At 46.4% G+C, this 19,686-nt stretch overlaps 1 protein-coding gene across 1 annotated transcript in view; it reads right to left on the bottom strand.

Annotated features, from left to right (window-relative positions):
* NFKB2 (nuclear factor kappa B subunit 2) overlaps positions 1 to 15,932 on the bottom strand; it is a 40,157-nt gene extending 24,225 nt beyond the window's left edge. Inside the window, exons 1-7 of the mRNA XM_077930685.1 lie at positions 15,834 to 15,932; positions 14,973 to 15,045; positions 11,676 to 11,751; positions 11,312 to 11,352; positions 9,722 to 9,820; positions 4,328 to 4,479; positions 250 to 356 (exon numbers count right to left, since the gene is read on the bottom strand). Coding sequence (XP_077786811.1) covers positions 250 to 356; positions 4,328 to 4,479; positions 9,722 to 9,820; positions 11,312 to 11,352; positions 11,676 to 11,751; positions 14,973 to 14,996 — 499 coding nt within the window. The 5' untranslated portion in view covers positions 14,997 to 15,045; positions 15,834 to 15,932. The remainder of the gene's footprint in view (positions 1 to 249; positions 357 to 4,327; positions 4,480 to 9,721; positions 9,821 to 11,311; positions 11,353 to 11,675; positions 11,752 to 14,972; positions 15,046 to 15,833) is intronic.
* Positions 15,933 to 19,686: the final 3,754 nt, after the last annotated feature.

Here is a 19,686-nt window from a genome sequence, read left to right as displayed (position 1 = left end):
AGCACGATTTCTGTTCTCATCCTGAAGCAAAGTTCTTAACCTGAAGCACTATTTCTGGGTTAGCGGAGTCTGTAACCTGAAGCATATGTAACCTGAAGCGTATGTAACCTGAGGTACCACTGTACTCCAAATCAGTTATAGAACCTCAACACACACACACACACACACCCCAAATAGTTTAACAGGTAGAGGGGCAGACAGTTCCTAGCAAACCACTCCCCAGATGTTTCCTTCCCAGTTCAAGGTCACCTGTCAGAGACTGCACTCTGGTCCGCAACTTCTGCTTCTTCAGCTTGTCCCGAATGACCTCCATCATGTTTTTCTTGGTCACATGGAGCACCCCCAGGTTGTTAAATCTGAGAAAGGACAAATCAACACCTCATGTCAGCGAAAGTGCCTAGTTGGGCAGCGATGCACCCAAGAACAAGAGCAGGAGATCCCAGTCACCACTACTGGGGCTGAACATGTCTTGAAAATATTTAATGGAAAACAAAAAGCACAGATAACAAGAGGTCAGAATAAAAACAACTTATTTAACTCCCCATGTTAATAAAAGGTAAAAGGTAAAGGACCCCTGGATGGCTAAGTCCAGTTGAATTTGACTATGGGGTGTGGCACTCATCTCCGCTTTCAGGCCGAGGGAGCCAGTGTTTGTCCACAGAAAGCTTTTCCTGGTCATGTAGCGAGCAGGACTAAACCACTTCTGGTGCATGGAACACAGTGACGAGTGCCACAGCCCATGGAAACGCCGTTTAGCTTCCTGCCACAATGGTACCTATTTATCTACTCACACTGGTATGCTTCAAACTGCTAGGTTGGCAGGAACTGGGACAAAGCAATGGGAACTCTCCTGTGTTAACAAAGGGGCATGACAAATAAACAAGAGGCGGTCATGCTGTTGTGCATGTAGAATCAATTAACCGCAATGGACTCTAAATTGCATCAGCTTTTCTCTTTTGCTCTTCTAAAAGAAATGGAAGAAGAGACAGAGCACTGAACTTTGCTTGCTCTAAATTCTGCAGGCCTACTGTGCAGTGAAAAGAAACAGTGCAAGTAAACCTCTACCTGGTAAAATCTCCATTTCAAGTTTGGATTTCATGGGGTTTTTTTGCTGGATCTGGATAAACAATATTGACATCAAGATCTGACTAGAACCCATGAACCTATCTCTTTTGAGCATCAGCAGGTAGCTAAATGATCGGAAGAAACAGCAAAATCTACCCACTGGGCTGCCGTGACTAGAGTACTGACCATTCATTCTCCTCAACATTAAGACAATATCCTGAGAAAGGTGACCCCACCTATCAATCTCTGGAGCAAAGGCTTTTGACCGTCCTGTCTTGATCACTAAGGGGAAGAAGCCACCTCCCAGTCAAGCCCAGTTCATCAATAATAATAATAATAACAACAATAATAATAATAATTTAGTATTTGTACCCCGCCCATCTGGCTGGGTTTCCCCAGCCACTCTGGGCGGCTTCCAACAAAGATTAAAAATACATCAAAATGTCACACATGAAAAACTTCCCTGAACAGGGCTGCCTTCAGATGTTTTCTAAAAGTCTGGTAGTTGTTTATCTCTTTGACATCTGATGGGAGAGTGTTGCACAGGGCTGGTGCCACTACCGAGAAGGCCCTCTGCCTGGTTCCCTGTAGGTTTGCTTCTCGCACTGAGGAAACTGCCAGAAGGCCCTTGGCGCTGGATCTCAGCGTCTGGGCAGAACGATGGGGGTGGAGACGCTCCTTCAGGTATACTGGGCCGAGGCCGTTTAGGCTTTAAAGGTCAACACCAACACTTTGAATTGTGCTCGGAAAATGAGCAAAATGAGGCCCTTCCTCATCTGCCACTCTACTCAGCCTTCTTCTATTTTTAATGTTTCACTACTGCCAACATGGCAACAGGACAGCAGGGCCTCTTCCCCTCCTCTCTGCCTTATTCTGAGGGAAGGAAGCGGTTAGGCATTCTTTAAGAAAATATAAAGAACTGAGGAAGGGCCTCCTTCTCTTCCTCCGAACAAGGAAGGGAGATGCGTTGCCGCATTGGCAGCCAATAAGGATTGAAAACAACAGAAAGGGGCCTGCAGTGTTGATTCTGCTGCGAGGCCATATCCTGCACCAGTCTAGAAAAGCTGAAGTCATTAATGTGTGGAGGAGCAGGGAGACTTTCCCAGTAGCATCCAACCAGTTCATTTACAAAACTCAGTACCTGGCACCTCTCTTTTTTAGAAGATTAGCACTGGAAGAAAGTGAAGTAAGCACAAAACAATATGCGATGGGCGTCTTCCACCCATTGACAAGGCTCACAGTGTAGCTCCTCAAAAACATACACAAACTTAGCTTACTCGCAGACAAACACGTTTTTTAAAAGCCCTCCATGAGCCAGCCAAACACAGCCAAAGGTCAGGTGCTTAATGGGACTCATGCAAACAGGTTCAAGAGAGACAAGTGTTCAAACAGAGTAACGTTTCCACACAGGAAATCTGTGCACTGTTGAGAAAGTGCTTTGCACGATTCATAGGCAAGATGTGGACATGTTGCAGACTAAACCCAGGACACTGAAAAATGCCATGGATGATTGATCTGCCTAGACAAAGGCCTCAATCCAGACTTGACTGAAGGAAAGAATCTGATTTATGGATGCTTTGGAGGCATTATTTACATGGGCTCAACATCAAATACATTCTCTATGGGGAAGTGCAAAGTCCTCTTCCTCGTCTCCTTCCCCCACCCCCACCCCCGTTAAGGATAATGATTTAATTCCTGAAATGGGAATTTTTACTTATGTTAAATTACTGTGTAGTTTTAACATGGGGTTTTTTCTTTTGCAATAGCTCTCATGTGATTGGCTGGCTGTGAGTCACATGAGAGAGGCATTCCATTGTGTTGTGACTGTTATTCCGGTAACTGTCATTTTTAACTGCTTTCTGCTCTCTGTGTGTGGAGAACGGCTGCTGAGAGAGACTTCTCAGGATACCGCTGAGGACAATGTTGTGTCAGAGTGATCTGTCTGAAGCGAAACAGACAGAGGAAGATCCCTAAATGTTACTAAGGAGAAACCTGCGCAGAAGCTCTCTATAAGGAACAAAGTGAATAAGCATGAGGTTGTGAATACATTCTTTTCAGTTAATGAAAGTAAAGTTCTCTTTGAATATAGAGAGTTTGGACAATGTATAGTCATTACAATGAAGTTGTCACCTAGAACAGTGTTCCCCAACCTTGGGCCTCCAGCTGTTTTTGGACTACAACTCCCATCATCCCTCGCTAGCAAGACCAGTGATCAAGGATGATGGGAATTGTAGTCCAAAAACAGCTGGAGGCCCAAGGATGGGGAACACTGACCTAGAAGAGTTAGCTTCCTAGTAGTAAGCTATGCTTACTTTGCATTTCAACAATATATTTTCCCACAGGAAAGAAAAAGAAAGGCACCTGTCCGAGTCTGGGGGAGCAAGTGGGGGAATCTGAAGAGCAAAAATAGGGCCAATAGCTCTAGAGCCAAAAAAAACCACTCTACCCTCCTGACAAAAGCCAGTTAAGAATTGGGAAAGGATTCTTAACCACTGGAATTGTGGAGATGTGATGGACAGCTAGACTTGCCTCCAGAAACAGATGGGCAAACTTACTCTTCACAGCATATCTTCCTCCTCCTCTGAGAAAGAACAATTCTGTTTTATGCTTGCATTAAACTCATCAAATTTATCTTACAATAAAGAAAAGTGCAACAAAAAATAAGAAAACTAATTAAGACATCAGAGCCTAATGGCGACATAAGGCTCAGCCATCTGGTCCTGAGAGCATGCTGTGGTCTAGAAGTTGCCAGTTCAACCCCCAGCTAAGTCCAGGAAGAGGAAATGCTCTCAATATTTTATACTGCAATAAATGACTGTTCCAAAATTCTTAACTAATTGGTTAAGTGTGCAATATTTGGCCAGTGTAAAATATCCAGCTGTACAGTGGTACCTCAGTTCTCGAACATCTCTGTTGACAAACGTTTTGGAACCCGAACACCGAAAACCCAGAAGTAAATGCTTCCGTTTTCAAACGCACCTCGGAAGTCAAACGCTTCCGCTGCGTGTTTTTCAATTTTCTCAATTGATTTTGCTGACTTGGTTTTGTGCCTTGGTTTTCTAACGATTCGGAACACAAACGGTCTTACGTTCAAGACCCGAGGTACCTCTGTATTGTGAGTTAAGTGCCATTTCTTTAAAGAAACGCTTAGCTCTAGCTCGCCAGAGCCAAAAATATAGTCAAAATTCTGCTTTTTACAAAATCAGAATTTTACAAAAAAGCATTACTATCTACAACTCCCCACCCACCAGCTCATACGTACTGTGCCGTCATGTCCTTTGGGCCGACAGTTACAATGCAATTGCCAGCTTCGTTGCACTGCTTTCCCACGAGGCTGTGGGCATGCACCTGCGGAGGGTCAGTATGAGTCACCAGGTCCACTTCTATCCTAGCCATCCCGAAATAATTGGAGATCTGGCAATGAAAAAGAAGTCCAAGTGAGTAGAGTCCCGCCAGAGAGAGGACAATTGTTTGTAACACATACTTTTAGGCCTATGGATCAGTTTTTCTCCCCAGAATTCCCATCAGCAATATTACTGGGTTAATTTGAAACCAGAGTAAGCCACAGTTTCGCATTGTGAAAATGAATTTCGCCTCAACCTGGGCTCGTACATTCCCACCCCAACCACATGCCAGCCTCCTTCAACACAGCTGCAAGGAATGTGGAAGCTTCCATTTTATTTTATTTTTTAACTGCAACTTGCTGCTTCATCCAAATACAGTGGATACCTCGTGTTACGGACGGGATCCGTTCTGGAGGCCCGTCCGTAACATGAAATGCCCGCAACTCAAAGTGCTGCATCTGTGCAGGCGCGCAGCACGATTTAGTGCTTCTGCGCAGGTGCGAGCAGTGAAACCCGGAAGTAACCTGTTCCACTACTTCCAGGTTGCCACGGGACATAAAACAAAAAGACGCAGCATAAAGCGAACACAACATGAGGTATGACTGTAGAAATAACTAGTTAATCTTCACCACGGATAGCAGAAGGGCAACTTCAAGCCACGGTTTATGAAGCTGGGTCGTTTTTGCTAGCCACAGTTAAGATTAATTGGTTTAGGGCTCAGACAACATGCTATGCTATGATTAATCCAAAGTGGAAGTGGAAGGTTCCAATCTCCTGTGACAATTTACCTAGCACAAAGCCATTTTCAAGGCATAGCTTCTTGAAAGCAACCATCAACTGCCCAAGAAAGCACTCAGTAAAAATTTCAGGACAGGCCCCTGAATCAGTGCGGAAATAAGTAACGAAAGTAAGTTTACTAGTCTGGTGTAAACTTTAAGAGTCACCTCTATTACAGCCAGATTTCACAATCACAATTTCAAATCATTAAATGTTAAAAGTTTAAATTTTAAAATTCAGATTGCAGCCAGATACAGATAAAATAAGGTACGCAATGCAATTGTAGCCAAAGTAATTCATTTTCTGTTATTACAAAGAAAAAAACACTGGTGCAGGATTTGGGTTTCTTCACAACAAAGCCTGATTCTACTTTGTGTACACCTGAAACAGGACCCTTTTTTTCCTTTTCTTTTTGTCTAAAAGGGATGGGCCTCACACAAACGTAGCACAAATTATCTCCAAAGACTACAGTCAGCTTTTCTTTCCGCTGCCACAGATCCTGACATAGGCAACCTTACACAAAATGAATCTGTACACTTTAAGTAGCCATCAGAAAGCCAATACACTCAGGAGTTCTAGAATAAATACCTTATTTTTCGCCCTATAGGACGCACTTTTCCCCCTCCAAAAACGAAGGGGAAATGTGTGTGCATCCTATGGGGCGAATGCAGGCTTTCGCTGAAGCCTGGAGAGCGAGAGGGGTCGGTGCACACCGACCCCTCTCGCTCTCCAGGCTTCAGGAGAGCCCCAGCGCCAGCCCCACAAGGTCGGGGGACAGAGGGAGGCAGAACACCGCCATCCCGCTGTCTCCCAAAGTGGTTTGGAGGCTGGCGGCGGGGAGATCCCGCCGCCTGCCCCGCAAGCTCCGGGGACAGTGGGGACGGCGTTTCTTCCCGCTGTCCCCAGACCTGGTCTGAAGGCGGGCTGCGGGGAGAAGAGCGCTTCTCCCCGCTGCCGGCCCCACAAGCGCGGGGGGGGGATAATTTTTTTTTGTTTATTTCCCCCCCAAAAAAACTTGGTGCATCCTATGGGCCGATGCGTCCTATGGGGCGAGAAATACGGTAATAATAATAATGTCACTAATCAATGGTGTCTCAACAACATGAGCACTCCGCGCAGCTCTAGTAACTGCATAGAACTGAAAAACAAGAAAAAAGACAAAATAGTTTACTTATAAAGAAGGGGTTAGACAAATGTTAAAAGGAAGGCAGAAGAGTGGATTAGACAAAGTAGATAGGGAATGGTTGTTTACTTCTTTTTAACATCTGAAACAGATTTCACCACACTAATGTTGAACAAGAGCTTTAACTCCTATCTATCGCAAGTGTTTATTTTTTCCCCATCCAGTAATACTTGGGAAAATTTGCCCCGCAAAATAAAGGCTGCTGCAGCAACAAAGTTCTGAGAAAAACCAGGCGGAGCTGTGGAAAATCATTAACACCTCCATTTAGCAATGCATCCTAAAACGGACCGCTCAGGTACACCAGTCAATCTGTGAAGCCCAAGGAAACTCCAATTGACAAGCCTGAAGCTAAAAATAAAAATGGCCAATTCACCTGAAATTCAATCCCACAGCTATTTGCCACTTGTAGGTATCTGCTGCCCCTTCACAATGCTGCAATCCTGCAACTGGCAGCACCCACTGTGCCAACTCATGCCATTAAGAAACACTGCTCTTCTCCTCCCACCTTTGTTCCCAATGCAGATATTCATTCCCACCCACCCCCCTTGTTCCTGAGGTAGATCTTCACCCATGCCTTCTTCCCTCGCGGGGGAGAGCAGCCGCCATTTTGTGGTCCGCCTCAGGAGCCCAATGGTCTTGCGCCGCCCCTGGCCCTCCAGCTGTGCTGGTTGGGGTTGCTCAAATACAACTTCCATCAGCTCCAGGAGGACAGAAGGTCTCGACTCAGTACATCGGCCTAGTCAATAGTCCTTCAGGACACCTCGACCTGCCAATTTCCTTCCCAATAATAAGGCACAGCTGCTCTCAGTCACAGCCCTTGTGCCGTTTTGCCTTGTACTACTTTCCCCATCTTCCTGGCCTCTGCCACCTTTTTGTTCCCTCACATCAGGGCCAGATTAAAGCAATTGGATGCCTTTGACTAAGAGACTTTGGGAGGCCCAAACTCAACAGCACCTGATCATGAGAAATGAAACCTTGTTCTCTTTTTCACTGTTCCATGGACTGCAAGAAGATCAAACCTAACCATTCTTAAGGAAATCAGTCCTGAGCGCTCACTGGAAGGACAGATCCTGAAGCTGAGGCTCCAATACTTTGGTCACCTCATGAGAAGAGAAGACTCCCTGGAAAAGACCCTGATGCTGGGAAAGATGGAGGGTACAAGGAGAAAGGGACGACAGAGGATGAGATGGTTGGACAGTGTTCTCGAAGCTACCAGCATGAGTTTGACCAAGCTGTGGGAGGCAGTGGAAGACAGGAGTGCCTGGAGTGCTCTGGTCCAGGGGGTCACAAAGAGTCGGACACGACTAAACGACAACAAAAGCAACTGGGCCTAGTCAGGCATAGGCAAACCCGGCCCTCCAGATGTTTTGAGACTACAATTCCCATCAACCCCCCTGACCACTGGCCCTGTTAACTAGGGATGGTGGGAGCTGAAGTCCCAAAACATCTGGAGGGCCGAGTTTGCCTATGCCTGGCCTAGAGAGTAAACTCTGCCTCCCTTCCCCCACAAAAAATGGCAAGAGACCAAGGCCCCACTAGGTTATGAGGCCCTGGGCTGCAATATGTAAATCCAGCACTGCCTCACACGCTTGCTTTTCATGTCCTTGCCTGCTTTGCACAGCTGAAGGGAAACTGAGCAACCGTCAGCCTCTCCAGCGCTCGCTTCCTTCATGGCACACAGACATTCCTGATACTAAGTACTATGAGGTTTTAATGCCTTCTAATTAAGTCCCTTCTTTCCCCAATTCTCCATCTCCTCTTCCTTCTTCCTCAAGCCTCACCCTCCACTAAAAGCCTTCCCGTCAGATGACTCGACCCATCCGCTCTACACTCTTTGCCTCTGGGGTCTCTTCACAACTTATTCCCAGTGACTCAACCTGCCCCCAATGTTTAATTCCATTGATTATAATCAATGATTTTTTAAATTTAAAAAAAAACAACACCAGATTTTTTTTAAATCGGATTTTTTTAATTTTAATTGGATTTTTAAAATAAAATGCTTTTGGAGGAAAAATCGTTCTAAATATAGTTTTCTATTTAAGTTACACTACAGTCCAAAGGCTATTCATCAGGAAATAAGGATTTAAGCTTTTCGTGTGTGCTAAAACTCCGTCAGTTGTTTTTTTATTTTATTGTTTAACCGCATCAGTTAACAAACATGGATACATATGCTATAATGTTATTGTTTTAGTTAAATAAATTGATTAAATTGTTTTAAAGTAAATGATTATTTTTCTCCTTCCAATAAAGTACAGCAGAAAAGTTGTCCAAATATAAACAGTTAACTTATTAAACCTCACAATAATTTCATAATTATATGTGTATTTCTAACAGTATAACCAAATCAGCATTTTTTTTTTGTAAGTGTAAAAAACCACTCTGAAAATTCCCAAAAATGAAACCTCCATCTGGTTGTAAATATTAAGATTATACCAGCAAGAATGAGTCTTTCTGTAATAAAATGATTTCAATCAAGTCTTACTGACTAGTGATTTAAATCAAATCTTACTGACTAGTGATTTAAATCAAATCCACCCTGATTCAAGCTAAATGAAAATGCTCCATTCCTTCAGAGGAGCTGGACACCAAAACATCTTTGATCCCTAAGCAACTAAGCACCTCAGCTCCTCAGCCAAGCAGCCGACAAGAGCAAGGCGATATTTTCACAACACCTGCCAGGTATAATGTTGCAAAGTGTGTCCTAAAGTGCAGGTGGATGAAGACTGCAAACCAAGTATTTCATTGGCACTTTGTACTCCTCCCAAAGCAACAGATGTCCATCTGCTAGTCAAAAAGGCTATCCTAAGTGGGAATACCAGTGGCCCACGAGAGTATGGCTGTTCTTAAAAAAAAAAAAAAAAATTAAAGATCTTCAAATATAGCCCAACCAAATACTGATTAAACCATCTGATGCTCTCACCTTCAGATAGTTTAATCAATATTTGGTTGGGCTATATTTCAATACACTGAATCTAACAAAAGGGCACAATACGAATGGACTCTCCCTGCCCTATGGCAAAAAGACAGATATTGACAACCTGGGGAAAATAAAGCAGCTCCCTTCAACGGCTGGACTGAATATACGTCCAAACTCGCTACACATGAACAAGTTGCCTACAAACGGAGACTTGCCATGGACAAATTCAACAATATTTCAAATTCATTTTATAAATACTGTACAGTATTAGGTTAAGGTCTGGTTAACCACAATGTTTTTTTGGGGGGTAATGTATACAATTTTGTTGTTGTTCTGCTTTCTACATTTCTTCTTTTTGTGTCTTATCTTACTCTTGTGTACTTTTTATCTTGCAATGAAGAATATACATTTTTTTAAAAACTATCTCATGCTCACCTTAACTGTGGGGTAAGTTTTATGTCCCTTCTCACTAGACGCTCCAGGAAGCCCACCATGCGAGGGACCTTCACAGCCATATCGGAATCGGAAACCTCGCTGCAGAAGACAAAGGGAAACAAAGACATCCCATTACATGACCAGTTACACCAAACCAAGCCATTAGGGAAAGTGTGCTTGCAACAGCATATACCATATTTTTCGCTCTATAGGACGCACTTTTTCCCCTCCAAAAATGAAGGAGAAATGTGTGTGCGTCCTATGGAGCGAATGCAGGGGGGAGGCAGGCAGGAAAAGCCCCCAAAAGCCGCACACAAGCTCTGCGCGGCTCTTGCGGGCTTTTCCTCAGGAGGGAGAAGGAACTGACACGGCCAGTCTCTTTAGCCGCGCGCTACCTCTCCAGCCGGGAGAGGGCGCGCGGGGCTAAAGAAGCCATAGCCCCGGGCTTCCCCGGCAGCCTCAAGAAGCTCGCGGAGCAGCAGGAAGGCTTCGCGCCTTTCCGCTGCCCCCCGACCTGCTCTTTGGGGCTGGAGGTGGGCTTCCCCCCGCCAGCCCCAAAGAGCAGGTCGAAAGGAACCTGAAGCCTGGAGAGCAAGAAGGGTCGGTGCGCGGGACCCCTCTTGCTCTCCAGCCTTCCAAGGTAGCTGCCTGAAGGCGACTGAACGCACCTTGAACGGCACCTTGTTTTAGAGGGGGAGAACAAGGGGGGGGAATTCTCCCCCTCTCTGCGCAGCAGCACCTTTTTTAAAAAAAATAATATTTATCAATGTTTTCAAGATTACAAAAAGAAAGAGAAAGAGAAAAGAGAAAAAACACACAATAAGAAATAACACACAAAAAGAGAAAAAACTACAATATATAAAAAGGGAAAAAAGGGAAAATACATAAAAAACCAATACATCATCACAACAAAGAATAAAAAAAAATACCAATCCCTTTTTGCCTATCTTTACCTTTCATTTACTTGTTTCATTGACCTCCTCACACCTCCCTTTTTGTATTCTAGCTTAATTAGTTGTTTCAGCAAATTCTTTCCATCTTTCTAACTTTTTATTAAACAATTTATCTTAACCGTCTAACCTATTACTTAACTCAACAGATCCTTTCCATCTTTCACCATATTCTGTTATTCAATTTGCCTCAATTTATTTAACCTTATCTTACCGAAAAATACCTTAAAGCTTAAAACTTATTTATACATAACTCCTTATATCATTTCTACTAAAGCCAGATAGTTTCATTCCAACATTTTCCCCAATATTCATTAATTTACATTAATTCCCAATATAACAATTTTTCTTTATAAACTTTTTTCCAATCTCCATCCAACGTCCCTTCTTCCTGGTCTCGGGTTATGTCAGACCTTACTGTCCATTCCATCTAGTTCATCAACCTGGTAATCTTATGTCCGAGGCTCTTAAGTCTCTTCCATGCCCCTTCTGCCACTTTGCTGAGGGGGCGCTGGGCAGAGAGGGGGAGGTTGTTTTTTTTCTTGTTCTCCCCCTCTAAAACAAGGTGTGTCCTATAGAGCGAAAAATACGGTACATAGCTGGGGCAACTAAGTTCAGTGACAAATGATTACATCCATACCTGCTTTGGCTGCTCAATTATAGTGAGGAACGGGCCTTCAACTGTGGATAAAAAAAAAGAAAATATCCTGATTGGACCAATGTATACACAACCACATGCAATTCCATTAAGCCACTGTTTCTCAAACTTCGGTCCCCAACTGTTGTTGGACTACAACTCCCATCATCCCTAGCTAGCAGGACCAGAGGTCAGGGATGATGGGAACTGTAGTCCCAACAGCTGAGGACCCAAGTTTGAGAAGCACCGACCGTTGAGCAACAGTTTATAGCCATAACACAATATGCACAAGCTCAACTGAAACTTCCCCTCCCTTGTAATTTATCATTCCCCGAGGCACATATAAACTCCCAAAAGCATTCATTACCCGTCTCCATGAGATCCTTATGCTCCATCAAATGAGGGCCAAACTGGAAATCGTCGTATTCTATCCCGTCCAAGCACTGCAAACAGAATAGGGGGACAAGACAGAAATCTTACGGCACATTTGGCACAAGTGTGACAGAAGGGCCACAGAATTACAGTGAGGGGGGGGATGTATTTGATCCCCTGCTAAATTTGCCCGTTTGCCCTCTGACGAAGAAATGACCAGCCCATAATTTTAATGGTAGGTTTACTGTAGATGTGAGAGACAGAATAACAACAGGAAAACCCCCAGAAACCCAGAAGACAAAAGTCAGATATTGATGTGCATTATAATGAGTGAAATAAGTATTTGACCCCCTATCAATCAGCCAGATGTTAGGCTACCTGGTATCTTCACTGTATGTAAGGAGCTGAGATTAGAGGCACCTGCTGTAAGGTGTAAGGTCTTACCTGTAATCCCATCTTACCTGTAAGGTCTTACCTGTAATCCCAGCTTACCTGTAAGGTCTTACCTGTAATCCCAGCTCGTTACAGTACCTGTACAAAAGACACCTGTCGACAGAAGCAATCGTTCTAGCAGATTCCAAAGTGGCCACCATGACCAAAGAGCTGTCCAAGGATGTCAAGGATAAGATTGTAGACCCGCACAAGGCTGGACTGGGCTACAAGACTGTTGCCAAGCCGCTTGGTGAGAAGGTGACAACAGCTGGTGCAATAATTCGCAAATGGAAGAAACACAAAATAACTGTCAACCTCCCTGGGTCTGGGGCTCCATGCAAGATCTCATCTCATGGAGTTGCAGTGATCAATGAGAACAGTGATGAAGCAGCCCAGAACTACACAGGCAGAACTTGTCAATGATCTCAGGGCAGCTGGGACCATAGTCACCATGAAAACAGTTGGTAACACACTACGCCGTGGAGGACTGAGATCTTGCAGAGCCCGCAAGGTCCCCTTGCTCAAGACAGCACATGTACAGGCCCGTCTGCAGTTTGCCAATGCACATCTGAATGACCCAGAGAACTGGGTGAAAGTGTTGCGGTCAGATGAGACCAAAATCGAGCTCTCTGGCATCAACTCAACTCGCTGTGTTTGGAGGTAGAGGAATGCTGCCTACGACCCCAAGAACACCATCCCCACCGTCAAACATGAAGGGGGACATATTATGCTTTGGGGGTGTTTTTCTGCTAAAGGGACAGGACACCTTCCCCGCATTGAAGGGACGATGGATGGGACCATGTATCGTCAAATCTTGGGTGAGCACCTCCTTCCCTCAGCCAGGGCATTGAAAATGGGTCAAGGATGGGTACTCCAGCATGACTATGACCCAAAACACAGGGCCAAGGCAACGGCTCAAGAAGAAGCCCATTAGGGTCCTGGAGTGGCCTAGCCAGTCTCCTGACCTTAATCCCATTGAAAATCTGTGGAGGGAGCTGAAGGTTCGAGTAGCTACACATCGGCCTCAAAATCTTACTGACTTGGAGAGGATCTGCAAAGAGGAGTGGGACAAAATACCTTCTGAGATGTGTGCAAACCTGGTGGCCACCTACAAGAAACATCTGGCCTCTGTAATTGCCAAAAAAAGGTTTTGCCACCAAGTACTAAGTCATCTTTTGCAAAGGGATCAAATACTTATTTCACTCATTATAATGCACATCAATCTCTTGACTTTTGTCTTCTGGCCTTCTGGGGGGGTCTTCCTGTTATTCGGTCTCTCACAGCTACAATAAACCTACCATTAAAATTATGGACTGGTCATTTCTTCGTCAGAGGGCAATAGGGCAAATTTAGCAGGGGATCAAATACTTCCCCCCCTCACTGTATGAAATACATAAACTCAAGACAGGCCGGTGCACAGGAAAGCTTTAAACCATTTGCTAAGGGTATGCAATAGCTAAATGAAGCCTCTATTACCAGACCCAGGGGACAGAATCCTGCACAATTAGGTTTTCCACCTTCTCCAGAAACAGAATTTTTTCAATAAAGCATGCTAACACTCTTGAGGGATTCCTGCCATGGGAAGACAAGAGGTGGAGGGGCCAAGTAGCACCACCCCCACAAATACCAATTTGGAATGCCTCAGGATGCTTTTAAAAAATCACCTACCCTACCGAGTTTCAGGAGAAGCAGGTGTGATCATGCCTCCCAACTGGAAAGAGGCAAAACAGTGCCTTATGGCTAGGTGCAAAGGGCACTCTCCTTCGCTGCTTAGGGAAAAGACAGAGCAGACTTTGGTTTTACCTCCCTCCAAAGACACAGCAGGTAGTGTCTTCTGTGGACAGGCTCTTTAGGCAAATAGGAGCACAGTCTTATCGTCTGCTTTCACAATATTTATTACTTATTATTCTTTATTCAATTTATAATACCACCCTTTATCAAAAGATCCCAGGGTGGTGTACAACATTAAAAACACATTACAGAGCATCAGTGATAAAAACGTACTAAAAAGCCTACTGACATAAGACAGCCTAATCATAAAATAGTCAACAAAATAACAGTCATCTCCACACACACTTTCACAGGCCATAGATTATTTAGTAGTCGTAAGCCTGGGTAAAGAGGAATGTTTCTGTCTGGTGCCTAAAGATATGTAGTGATGGCGCCAGGCGAGCCTCTCTGGGGAAAGCATTCCACAATCAGGGAGCCACCACAGAAAAGGCTTGATTGTAATAATACTGCTTGATTGTAACAATACCTCAAAGTGGTTTACAATTCAAACTGGTACTGGATTGTTTTATTCCTTGTGGCTTAAGTAGTTCCAGTGCGGGGTTTTTTTAAAAAAAGAAAAAAATGGTATTGGCACTCACCACAAAGTTGTTACAGTAAGTGCCACACTTTTAACATTTGGGGAAAGGGGGGGGGGAATGTTGTCAGTACTGTGTACCAAGTACCCCCAGCAAAAAAAGCACTGACTAGTTCTATCACTCGGCCATTTTCATCTTCTTGCATATTATTATAATACTTATATTCTTTTTTTTTCACTAGAAAGGGACTCGTGGCCACTATCCATCCGGGGCAAGGAGCTGCGGTTGTCTTGGGCACACAAAACAAATAAAAAACAAACAGAGATTTGGGGTTTTCCTGTCTCCCAAAATGAGTATGCTGCCCTTTACTAATCGGCAATGTTAACCTCTGGAGACTAGAAGCCGGAAGGGGAGCTGCAGGGAAGCCAAGCGGCCCCGGGTTTTTTGCATATGGCTCAACCTGGGAAATAGGGCGGGGAAGTGGGGGAATTTCCACGCCCTCCCACCCCACCGAACAAGATGAGCCCAGAGGCACCCCTTTGTGGGCGACTCACCGCGGGGTAGCCGTCGCAATCCATGGCCGGTCGAGGCGGCGGCGGCAGCAGCAGTCCCGGAGTTTAGGGCTTCCTGCGAAAGAAAACGGAGAGCCCGAGGAAGGCAAGAGGAGACGAGCGAGCACCGCCTCTGCTGCCGAAAGAGCCTCCGGCGGAAACTGGGCGGGCGAGGAAACGCCGATGGAAAGTCCCTAGAAGCCCAGCCGAGTCGGAAGGAGAGAGGGAGGGGCTGGCTTTGCTTACTCTTCCCGACGGACTTGGCCCGGCCCCGCCGACCCGACTCTACCCGCTCCGCCTGCGCTCCAGAAACCCCGGAATATCCACACGTGCGCTCTGCGCCCTGGGCGCACAGCCAGCAGCCAGGCGCCCCGACGGCGCTTTGCGCGCCCGCCGAGGGAAAGACAAAGCGAGCGATCGCCTCCCTGGCAGGCCACTCGGGGCCTTCACCTTCCCTTGCTCCCGAGTAAGGGGGGGGGGACCCCTGCGATTTTCTCCCACTCCGGAGAAAATGCCACCCCCGATGGGGCATTTCGGGACAGCAGAAACTCAGCAGCAAGAGAACAAAAGTGCTCCCCTAGCAGTGGATCCAAGCCCAGGGCCCCCACCCCACCTCCTCGCCTTCCAGTTTGTGGGCATTTAAAAAAGACCCACCGGAATTATATAAATCGCAGAGTCGGAATGGGGTGCCCAAGGGATCATCTAGTCCAACCCCACCTGCAATGCAATTAAAGCACTAATGAAGCAGGGAGATACACACACACACACACCCCGCACGCACGCACGCTCACTTTCCACCGGCAGAGGAAGGACGGTGGGCTTGGAGATAGGGGAACTGGCCTGGAGACCCTTAGAGCCGCTTACCTTCGGGGCAGAGACCCTCCGAGGCTCGGCGTCGCGTCCAGTCTGGAGTCCTCTGGGTGTCCCCCTCCCTGGGACAAGCCACGCCCTTCCTCCCTCCCTTCCCCCCCCCTCGAGGGTTCTTAGCAATCAGCTGACCGCCGCTCTGAAGGGGCGGGGACTAGTTGCCCGGGCAACGGAAAGCACGCCCCGCGCTCCCGCGCGCGCCCTCGCCAGGCGGGAGGCGCAAAGGCCGCTTGCAAACTAAACGCGGGAGAGGCTGATGATCAGTTTCTGCGCCCAATCCAAAGTCCTGATTTTTGACCCATAAAGGCTTAAACCAGTGCAATAGATACGGGGTGGGGTGGGAAGAACGAGTGGGTGAGGCCTCCAGAGAGGCGCCATTGAGGCTCCCACCGTGTGTGTGTGTGTAGGTGACTGCATGGGGGGGGGGCTGCCAAACTGGGTCTTTGACCTGGGTGAAATAAAGCCTAGTTCTGCCCCTGCTTAAACAGATCAGGTCCACACTTCCTCAAGGACCCCCCTCCACGAGAAGCCCAGAGGGTGGCAACAGGAGAAATGGCCTTTTCTGTGGTGGCTCCCTGGCTTACCTTCACTACATATCTTTAGGTGCTGTGCAATAACTTTCCTCTATAACCAGGCCTTTGGCATTTAACTATCTGGGGCCTTTTAAACTTTGGGAGGGGGTGTATTTTGTTTGTTTCTTTGTTACTATGTTGTGTATTTTTCTGTTTTTATACTGTGATCCCCGAGTGAAGAGCAGTGTAGAAATTAAATGTATGTATGTACTGCAAGGAAAGGGTCGTGGGCTGTACTGTAATGTTAACAATCCTGCTCCTGAATTCTAAAGTGTACTGAAGAGGCAGGAGGCGGCCCTTATTCAGTGGGAAGTCACACTCTGCACGTGCTCAGAGGTACTTCTTTTTCGAGGACTCAGTGGTGCTGTTACTGAAAATGGGACTCCTATGCGGAGTCCTGGAGAGCACTTTTCGCAGCTGAAGTTCTGGGAAGGCAAGACAGCGAGAGAGCCTGCCTGTGACGAGGTGGTGGAGGCACATGGCTTGTGAAACTGAACAAAACTCAGGTTCAGGGAAGAGTTGCTTGAGGAAGGGTCAGAAGGAGTATGTTCGTCTTTAATAACAACTATGCTCCCATCACCTCCCGGCAAATAGAAGGGGAAGAAATGGAGGCAGTGAGAGATTTTACTTTCTTGGGCTCCATGATCACTGCAGATGGTGACAGCAGTCACGAAATTAAAAGACGCCTGCTTCTTGGGAGAAAAGCAATGACAAACCTAGACAGCATCTTAAAAAGTAGAGACATCACCTTGCCAACAAAGATCCGTATAGTAAAAGCTATGGTTTTCCCTGTAGTGATGTATGCAAGTGAGAGCTGGACCATAAAGAAGGCTGATCGCCGAAGAATTGATGCTTTTGAATTATGGTGTTGGAGGAGACTCTTGAGAGTCCCATGGACTGCAAGAAGATCAAACCTCTCCATTTTGAAGGAAATCAGCCCTGAGCAGGGACGCGGACTTATAAAAAATATTGGGGGGGCCCGGGAAAGCTCATGAATAATAAATAAGCTCATGAATATGCAAATAAAGTGGCGCCGCCTCCTCGTGAGCGAATAGGGGAGAGCGTGCTGCGCCTATTAATCAGCTCCAAAGGAAATTGGGTGGAGCTTTTGCTCGGGAGGGAGGGCAGGAGGCATGCAGCCCGCCCCTCCCTGTGCATTTTGGGCTGGGGGAGGGGCGGCGATGGCGCTCTGCTGGCGGGGCGCCGGAGATTATTGGGGGGGCTGAGCCCCCCCAAACGAATTTTTGAGGGGGCTCGGGCCCCCTCAAGCCCCATGGAGTCGGCGCCTATGGCCCTGAGTGCTCACTGGAAGGACAGATCGTGAAGCTGAGGCTCCAATACTTTGGCCACCTCATGAGAAGAGAAGACTCCCTGGAAAAGACCCTGATGTTGGGAAAGATGGAGGGCACAAGGAGAAGAGGACGACAGAGGACGAGATGGTTGGACAGTGTTCTCAAAGCTACCAGCATGAGTTTGACCAAACTGCAGGAGGCAGTGGAGGACAGAAGTGCCTGGCGTGCTCTGGTCCATGGGGTCACAAAGAGTCGGACACGACTAAACAACTAAACAACAACAACATGCTTTCTAATTCCAAATTGTTTATTTTGCCCCCCCCCCCAAAAAGCATAAGTCCGAAATGTCGAAAGATCGAACTTGAACTTGTTTGCCCAAAAGCAAAACCAGGGAAATAGCTTGTCGTGACATCAGACTTCCTCTGCTCTGGGTAAATTCTAAACATTCAGCTAACCTTTTGAAGAGGGCAGTCCTATGCAGCTTTACTCATAAATGCATAAAAGCCGCTTTCCTCTCATGATCTCTAGCAACTGGTATTAAAAGCACACTGCCAGTAATCATGGATAGCCTTAGCCTCTGTGAATTTGTCTAATCCTCTTTTAAAGGCAGGGACGCGGGTGGCGCTGTGGGTTAAATCACAGAGCCTAGGGCTCGCCGATTGGAGGTCGGCAGTTCGAATCCCCGCGACGGGGTGAGCTCCCATTGCTCGGTCCCTGCTCCTGCCAACCTAGCAGTTCGAAAGCACATCAGAGTGCAAGTAGATAAATAAGTACCACTCCGGTGGGAAGGTAAACGGTGTTTCCGTGCGCTGCTCTGGTTCGCCAGAAGTGGCTTAGTCATGCTGGCCACATGAACCGGAAGCTGTACGCCGGCTCCCTCGACCAATAGTGAGATGAACGCCGCAACCCCAGAGTCAGCCACGACTGGACCTAATGGACCTTTTAAAGCCATCTCTTGCTATTTTATTTCCTAAGATTTATATATCATTTGTGTGGGGGGACGGACTTCTGCCTATGTCTCCCCTCCCTCCCCCCACTTTTTACTATCTCCCCCACCCACACTTTTGCAGGTCAGGAATACACAACTCCATAGGCTGAAGAAATCTTATCACATTCCTTCTCTCTTTAAAAACGGCTGGTTTATTAGTAGGTCCTAGGAGGCGGGTGGGGTAAGCTGGGCTAACCAGCCTGGAGAGATTTTACAGGAAATATTCCCCAGAAAAGGTGAGGCAGCACAGAGGGACACCTTACTAACTGGTCACAAGCCCATTTTGGCAGTTATCCCTTGTTAAGTGGTTTTATTCAGCCAGTCACAGGGAAGGGTGTTGTTGCAGGAGAGACACTGAGGGAAAGAACAGGGAGAGCAGGAGCAGCGTGCCAGAGGAAATTCAGAGTGTAGTTGGCAAGAGAGGACAGCCACGCCCCAGGAGAAGAAGGAGACTACATAGGGAGAAAAAGGAGGAAGTTCCCGTATTTTTCACTCTATAAGACGCACCAGACCACAAGACGCACGCACCTAGTTTTTGGAGGAGGAAAACAAGAAAAAAAATATTCTGAATCTCAGAAGCCAGAACAGCAAGAGGGATCGCTGCGCAGTGAAAACAGCGACCCCTCTTGCTGTTCTGGCTTCTGGGATAGCTGCGCAGCCTGCATTCGCTCCATAAGACGCGCACACATTTCCCCTTACATTTTAGGAGGGAAAAAGTGAGTCTTATAGAGCAAAAAATACGGTACATTCCAGTAATCCAGGAATTAGGTATGCATGGAAATCTGCAATATTTTGGGAGAGGGGTGGTAAAACACTCAAAGTAAGGAGGAAGCAAATACCTCACCAGAATATGAGGAAGGGGCAATGATGTCAAATTATACTTCTTCTACTGTAATTTTCCCCCATACCCCCAAACTCTGGGAAAGAAACACATTTACACAGTTCTCAAACGTCTGGATTTGGCAGCCCTCACATTTTAGCAGAACCCCTAATCAAAA

This window comes from Podarcis muralis, chromosome 6 (genome assembly GCF_964188315.1).
Source record: "Podarcis muralis chromosome 6, rPodMur119.hap1.1, whole genome shotgun sequence".
NCBI classification, from domain to species: domain Eukaryota; kingdom Metazoa; phylum Chordata; class Lepidosauria; order Squamata; family Lacertidae; genus Podarcis; species Podarcis muralis.
This window is presented reverse-complemented; position numbering and strand designations above follow the sequence as displayed.